Raw genomic sequence first — 8,395 nt, 5'->3', positions numbered from 1 at the left:
GCCTTACATGTACATACTGTAATATGTTTTTGCACGCAGACATAATGCTACAGCTTCTGTAGTAGCATCTGCAGACATTGATTCTCCATCATTTTGCAACCCAGAAAAAACTCACTGCTTTTGGGACATGTATCAGGATCTTTCATATTCTGGAGCAGAGACCAAGGACCCCCTTCTTACTCACGGTTTGTAAACAGCTTCTTATCATTTGCTCTCTCAGCTCCTACCTCACGGCACAGATCCCCAGTTACAACCTGCAATGGCTAGGACAATGTGTGTATAGATACTGAAGGCAATATATACCCTATTTCCTTTGAGTGTATGTAGAGTACTAGGAGGTAGAAATACCCAGTTTCTCTTCTGTCAGAAAGCTTTTTCAGCTTTTTAGAGGCTTCTAAATTGTAATTTATGTACTTAAATGTCAAGTGGAGCAAATTAAATGTGGACTCCAGTTTCCTACTGACATGCAAACAAAGGCCAAATCATCCCGTGGCATATGTGAAAAGGTTGTCTACGCACTCGGGAACACCTGCTATTTCACCTCTTTCAGGGAGAAAAGGCAGGTGCCCGTGGCAGCGCAGCGCTCCCGATGGGAACGGCATCCCTGGGTGGTCCGGCCGTGCTCGCAGCACCTCTCACGTCGCATGCCCCTGCTCTCATGGGCTCGGCCCCGTTTTCAGTCCGCCGAAGGCTGAGGGACAAGGAAGAGCCGCTTGGCGGGAGTGTTCAACCGGACTGATGTGTTTCGTCTGTGAAAACGAATGCCACTTAACAGCTGGCCTTCCCTGCTCACCCACACACCACCGGTGTTACCCTGTGCCGGACACACACTGCACTCTGAGCAGGACGAGCCCAAAACCTCTCCGCGACTTCCAGTGCCGCCCCTCGACGGCACTGGAACGGCAGACCCCCGCGTCTTGCCGTTTCCCGGTCCGCCCGCTCCACGAGGAGCAACAGAGGCTTCCCGAGGGACGGGCGACCCCGTGGAAACGCCCCACTGCATCACTCCCAGCCACCGTTTCTCGCTGGGGCTGTGCAGGCACGCTACCACCCCACGGCTAGCCCCTTGCTCTGCCCGCGGTGACACCTCCACCCACGCGTGTCCTGCGCTCCAGCGGAGGCGCGGGCCCGGCGCCCGGGCCCCTCTCCCGCCGCTCCTCCCGCCCGCCGCGGCCCCTCAAGGACTCCGCGCTCAATGTCAGCGGAGCGGGGCCGCCGGCAGGGGGCGGGCGAGGGGCGGCGCTGCCCGCCCTGCGCGGAGCGCGCTCCGAGCCGGCGGCGCGGGTAATGCCGGGCGGCGCGGCGGCGCGGAGCTCAGCCCAGCCCAGCCTTGCCCAGCCCAGCCTTGCCCAGCCCAGCCCAGCCCAGGGCGGCACAGCCCAGCCGCGCCACTGAAGGGCACCGGCGGCGGCGAGGCTTCCCCGCGCTTTCCCGCGGCTGGGGTGCGCCCGCCCCGCAGCATGGAGGCTGGGAAGCGCAGCTCCTCCGCCGGCAGCCGGGACGATGGCAGCGCTAACTCCTTCCCAGCCAAGCCGGCGGCCTCGGCGGAGAAAGCCCAGAGCAGCCCCGGCAGCGGCGGCGTGAAGGAGCATGGCAACTCGGTGTGCTTCAAAGTGGACGGCGGCGGGGGCGAGGAGCCCGTGGTGGGCTTCGAGGATGCCGAGGGACCCCGGCGGCAGTACGGCTTCATGCAGCGGCAGTTCACCTCCATGCTGCAGCCGGGGGTCAACAAATTCTCCCTCCGCATGTTCGGCAGCCAGAAGGCGGTGGAGAAGGAGCAGGAAAGGGTTAAAACTGCGGGGTTCTGGATCATCCACCCCTACAGCGACTTCAGGTTAGCGCGGGGCTCGCGGCGGGCGGGAGAGGGGTGGCCCCGGCGCCTCGCACCTCGCCCGGCGCAAACTTCGGCGGGGCCGCGGCCGCCGCGGGCTCGGCCCGGCGCTCTCCAGCGTGCTGCACCCGGGACGGCCCCGCAGGCCCCGCGCCCGCCGGGGCGCCGCCCGCAGCCCCCGAGGCGGGATGCTGAGCTCCACGGCTCTCCATCCCGCCGTCCCGGGCTGTCTGCGCCGCGGGGCCGAGGGCCGTCGGGCACGACTGTGCGCCGGGGGGATGAGAGCTTGCCCGCGGGGTTACACAGCTGCATCAGCATCAGTCAGATCCCGGTGTCTGCACACGCCTGCCCTTCCCTGAGCACCCGGTGTAAACACTTGTTCCAGGCGTTGCGAGAAGGAAGTGCGTCTCTGTCAGAGTTACAGTAAAATAAGTTTATCCAGGTGATGTGTGCAAAACTCTGTTTTCGTAGAGAGACAGGTAAATGTGATGGCAAATTACCATTGCTTTCACAGTAAGCTGCGTGGATGCAGGTTTGGAATCTTCATACAGAAAGCAGTGCAAATAAATGCCCAAGTGGCTATAGTTTCCTTTAAAATCACATTTAAAGTGTAAGATTATTTCATTCCATACTCTGTGCCAGCTGGCTGTATGCCTTTATAAAGGCAACACTCTGTGATATTTTCTGAGGAACTGTCCATGTTGTTAAGCGTATTTAATCAACAGCTTGAATTGAACAACCTGCATCTATATGATAAATGAATTGCACCAGAGACGGTGTTTTAAAAAAAGAAAATCCAGAATGTTCAATTTTTAGATGAATCTTCTAAGAAAAAGCTTTCAGAAAATTCTTTCAGTGAGAACAGGAGGAAATACTTTCAAAGTCCAAGTTTCTGCGGGACTGTTTGGAGTGAGGTGTTTAACAATCAGCTGTGCTAGCACCTTGCAGCTGAGCCCGAGAGCAGTACAGCTAACAGGAGTGGAGGAGCTCAGCAGCAGCACTCAGTTATGACTTGAAATGATGCTTCAAATCCCTGTTTGTTTTCCTGGTTTCCTGAACTCAATAAACTGCACTCGTTCTTTTCCTGGAGTACCTTTTCGCCCCTTGCATGTCAGCTCAGCTGCATTAGCAAGTGTGTTAATGGGAAAGAAAGGTCCAAGCACCTACCCAGTCCTTTTCTATCAGCTAGAGAGGGACGTAGAGGGTCACATCCGATGCTGTGATAGCATGCATAAGGGATTGGGGGGGGTCAGATAGCCTCTTCCTTATCGGTGTGTGTGCATGAGTAACTTTATTCACGTGAGAATTCTCTTGAAATGAATGAGATTATTCTTGTGCGTAATTTTCCTTGTTTCTGTTTTAAGCTTGGTTTCTGGTAAGTGAGGGGCACTCAGAATGTTTTGGGCAATAGGAACTTATTTGTCATATTTTGCAGCATGTAACTTTTTAAGCAGTTCTGTGAAATAGGTGATGTGTTCCTTCTGTTTCATTACAGAAATATCTTCTAATTCTGTCCTAATTCTTCAAGTGGGAAGGTTTAGAGATTGTAGCGTGTTTCCCTTTCCTTTTCAATAGAAGTAAACAACACTGCATCCTTTTCAGGCCTATTGTCTGCATATTCTTAAATTAACTGGTATTTTCCGGTGGGTTTTTTAAAGTTTTTATTTTCTTAGAGTAAATGTTTCATTTTTAAATAAAGTTCATCATCTTTTATTAATATTGGCATGGTGTGGCCTGCTCCAGACCAAATTTTTTAGCCAGTAGGGACTGTTTCGGTGAGAAATGTGAGGTGTGTGTGTTGTTTTTCCCTAAACAATTGCAGCTGTGTAGTGGTACAACTCTTTTTGGGTGGCAGTGCAAACTGTGTGAAGAAGTTGTACTATACAGTATATTCACCTTATTTGGGAATTACAACAGCACTTTTAAGTGCCATCAAACAGTGTCTCTGTACCAGAATGAATTCATGTGTAAGGATGGAGTTGCCTTGATTTATTTTTGCATGTTATTTGTAACAATGTGATTCTTGTGTGTAGACAAGCCTTAAAGCATCCAAAGAGATATGGGTATTCCCAGCTGCTGTGTCGATGTTGACACCATCAGAGGAAAGAACTAAATTTTCTACCAAAATAACAAGAAAAAAAACCAAACCCGAGTATTTTATGGTATCCAAATGAGAAGATGTATAATGCGTTTGTAAATGCAGCTGTTATTAGGGCATTTGTGGCACATATGAAAATAGACATCTCAGTAAACTTTAAATGTAGACACAGCTAGGGAAGTATGTGGTTAACAGTGTAAAATGTGGGAAAATTCTGGTATAGGCTTCTGTGGGCTCTTTTATTTTTTTCCTAGGTCTGCATACCGGCATGCATTTCCTGGGATAGTTTGATGTATTTGGTTATATTTCTTGATTTCATTCTCATGTTTTTTTATAAAACAGTAAGCCAAATGGTATTTTGTTGGGACGTTTGGAGGAGTAGGCAGCATCCCAGTGCCCTCCTGCCTGTTGTTTTGGTATGAGAGAGTGGAAGCTGTGTCTCTGAACTCGGTGCTATGTAAATTGTTACTTGCAGCCTTTTGGGGCTTGGTCTTTGGTTTTGTGGCTCTCTATCCTGCGTGTGTTTCAGGGAAGAATTGTCTCTTCGTTGGGCAGATACACCCTTGGAGGATTAAATCCAATAAGTATTACATAATTTTTCCACAAGGGGACCATTTTGATCCTGGTTGTCTTTTCCAAGTCTTCTGAGGTTAATGTGTAATTTGGAAGCTGTTACATAAACCGAGCACCTAATGCACATCAAACCCAGCACAAGGCCTCTGTTTATCACTTTGCAGCTGTGATTACTGTATCTCTAAAGCTGGACAGCAAATTCTGTGTAATTGCATGAGTCACAAAAGTGAATTTATCAGTGAGTTTGCTGGAGTCCTGTGTGCATTCCGTGAGATACTGAGTGCCTCCAGCTGTCCATTCTCATATGTGGAAGAATGAGCCTTCAGGAGAGCATCACTGGTCCAGGCCTGTGGCCTTGCAGCCACTGGATAAGAGCAGGACAAAGCTGACAGGAGATGGGAGCAACTGCAGATGGTTCTGCTGCTGCCACACACATTTCATTTATTTCATAGGAGATTTTGTGGTGGATGCGGGCTTTGGATGACTCTTACATGTTTTGGCCTTCTAGTATTAATGGAAATGTACGTGACTGATTTTTAGATAATTAATTACTCCGTGTCCTTTGGCATATCAGAAGTTTCTTTTATGTTCAATAGGCTGGCTTGCATGTGCCTGGGCTGCTCATCCAACCCTGTAGCATCTCCCTCCCTTCCCACAAAGAAACTCAGGCTGTCAAGGAAGTCTTGCGTTTATTACCACATTGGCTAGGGCATCTGTAGTCAGCAATCTATAAAGAAAACAGAATTGCTACCGGAGCGGCATCTTTTGACCAGAAATAGCAATGTATGAGACAGACTGAGTGGAAATAATATGTGTATGCGTAAATGTAGCCTTCACACTCTGATGGTTACAGTCAGCTTGATGTTTGGGAGCAGCCTTTGTCTGAAGGTGGGGACAGGCATTTTAACTGGCTTCCAAATCAAGTAAGACTGTGATGTGGCATTGTCTGTGAGAGTAGCAGGTAAAGAGGTGCAGTGCAGGCAGTGCTGAGGGTCTTTTTCTCCTGTGTAAATAATACAAAGTATAAACTAATTTGCAACACTGGGGAAAAAAAATGACATTTTATCTCTCTGGGCAACTTCTCATTTATCCAAGAACTCAAAGCATTATTTTAATGATAACAGTAAAGTAAAAGCAGAACAACTTCTAATACTTGAACAGAAAATTTAAGAGTGTGGTGAATCCTAAAAGTTTGCCAGATTTTTTTTAGTTTGTATGCTGCTCCAGTTTCAAAACCTTTTTGTATACGCATTTAAGGTATTATGTGAATGCTTGAGATTCATCATAAAAATCTTTATAAATTATTGAATGCCCTATTGGTAGTACCTTGTAAGTAATTTAAAGCCACGTTTCAAAGGAGGAAATCAGGGTGAAAGACACAATATTTGCATGTGTATGTCTGGGTAGTTACAGAAGAATTTGCTTCTGTTGCTGTTAAAAAGCATTCTGTTATATTGTGCAGTTTTATGCAACCCATCCATGTTGTCATACACATGTACAGATTCAATTCAACTGTTTGCCAAACTGTAAGTCACAATTGCCATGGTTTAGCGTGCCTTATGTTTTTTTAATTATACTTTTTAACATTTGAACTTATATTTGCATTATGAATCAATTTTCTTTCTCATTTTCACCTATGTTTTGGACCTGTCTCTGACCACCAGCAGTCGCCTTAACATGATAGACTGTGCCTGTTGTATGTGGCTCACAATCACGTTTCTAAAATTCACGCATGCGTTGGTTTAAAACCTGCTTTTTGGAACCAGTCTTCACTCTATGTGTTATACCTATCTTAAGTTGTGTCTTAAGGAGCTTAGGGTAAGCACCTTGTGCTTCTCTTTTGTCACATGTTTTTAATGTCTCTCTTGAAGCTAATGAGATTTATGTTTTTGTGAGCTGTTACATACTTAGGTTTATATAGAGCAGTTGGAAGGTAAAGCTATATGCAATGAAGACAAAAGGTATCAGACTTACACGTAATTGATAGTAGTATATGTATTCAAAATGAAATACATAAACCATGTCTTTATTGGTCTATGTTAAATACTTCAGATACAAATTTGCATGGGTTTAATGAATACGTTATGGCACTGGTAGTGTAGGAATATGATATGGCCGTAGTTTAGTATCCTCAAGGTAGTAGTTTATTGTTGCTCAGGATTTGTCATGAGATTCTATTGCAGAATTGACACTTCTAAATTCACTAATAAAGTCATAATCATGGATTTATAATTGTATTATATAATGCACATTCCTTGTGCAAACAGTTTTTTAAAAATTATTTATGTTTTTATGAATGAAGCACAGATTCAGCTGGGGCTATCTTTCATATATAATTTTCAAATATTACTGTTGTCACTGTAATATTTAGTTCTAAAGAAAAACTTTGTACAGATAAACTAGTCCTATTGCTAATGTTCAGTCCTTACATTGGCTAAACATGGAGAACCATTAGTACCAGAAGATTATTAATAGTGCTTGGGTTTTTATTTGCTTCATTCCAACTGTTTTTGCCCTTTACTTCTGGAAATGCCCTAAAAAATAAAATGACAGAATTTTAGCATTAAAATAACACATTTATAATGTTTGAAAATTCTCTCTGACATCAAGTTATGTATTAGGCTTCATAATAGTTCCCCAGTTAAAATGCAACTCTCGTAAAGGCGGGCTGAAGAGAAATACAGTAATGGTCCTCAAATGCATAAACGGATGTTACAAAGAGGAAGGAAATTACATCGAAGTAATGGAGTGAAATTGCAGCAACAAATAGCTAAATTAGATGTTTAGGAGGCAGGACCAAAAATAAGCAACAAAATATTCTATTGGAAATGTTCTGATGTGAAATATAGGCCAGAAATACATTAGGTTGTTTTTCATTTCCAGTTCTTATTAGTTTTCATACTGAATAATGTCTCATCATTGGTTATCACAGATTCATTTGTTATGAAATCTAGCTGACTAAAGCTAGCTACTGACTTTTCCTTTTGTACCACTTGTAAGCAGGGATGCATGAGAGAAAACAGGTATAGAGGGTTGCATTTCGTGCTCTTGGACTCATGAGGGCCACGTACTCTTGTCTGCCTTGAGATTTTCTTCAAGACCTGCTGAGGTAAGGCTGTGGAGTCCACCCACAGGTTGGTGCAGCAGCCACCCGACTTCCAGGCCTCTAGGGCATATGGGAGGCTGGATGCCCTTGTTTGTTCAAGCAAAGTGATTCATTCTATTACTAAGACATCCTTCTGTCTCTGGACAGAGGAATGTAGAATACTAATGCATAGTTTGAGCTCACTTATGTGTTGAACATTTGCCAGTTTTCATTATGTTCATTCTGGTTTTGGAATAACAGTCTATTCACTGCCTTTTCTTTCACACTCTTGTCGTGTTACTTACTTGAACATTGAATACAGTTTAGGGGAGAGAAAGAGCTGAGCAAGTGTAGCTCAAATAATTCCTCAGATCTCTGAGTTACTTTTAATTTAACTTGGGACGTTTTGAAGATTGTTGGCAGCACCTATGAATAAGTACAAAAGTACGGTTTTTTTTCTGCGAGTTGCTTACTTTTACAATGTTCACTTTCTACTCAGTCTATGTAAATGTAAATATGTTCATCATGATTTTGAGGTAAAATTAGAAAGAAACCCTAACAAAACAAAACAAACCCCAAATGTTACAGAATTCCTGTGAGTAATTCTGTAGCATGTAAGTCAAACGACATTATAAGTGAGTCTTTAAAATTTAATCAGAGAAAGTCAGTATCACGAGACTTTATCTTCCGTTTTCTGATTTTTTTTGTTTTGACTGCAATGAGAAAAAAGTGCATGATAAATATGATCTATATCCATATCTTTGTATATACATATCAAATATTAGGTCTCATAAGATCGTCATTGTGC

General features: G+C 44.7%; 1 protein-coding gene across 1 annotated transcript in view; it reads left to right on the top strand.

Moving 5' to 3' along the window:
• Window positions 1-1,460: 1,460 nt before the first annotated feature.
• HCN1 (hyperpolarization activated cyclic nucleotide gated potassium channel 1) overlaps window positions 1,461-8,395 on the top strand; it is a 194,019-nt gene continuing 187,084 nt past the window's right edge. The window contains exon 1 of the mRNA XM_063422197.1: window positions 1,461-1,834. Coding sequence (XP_063278267.1) covers window positions 1,461-1,834 — 374 coding nt within the window. The remainder of the gene's footprint in view (window positions 1,835-8,395) is intronic.

Source organism: Prinia subflava, chromosome Z, assembly GCF_021018805.1.
Source record: "Prinia subflava isolate CZ2003 ecotype Zambia chromosome Z, Cam_Psub_1.2, whole genome shotgun sequence".
Taxonomy (NCBI): Eukaryota; Metazoa; Chordata; class Aves; order Passeriformes; family Cisticolidae; genus Prinia; species Prinia subflava.
Note: the sequence above shows the minus strand (reverse complement) of the source record. Positions and strands in the feature narration are given on the sequence as shown.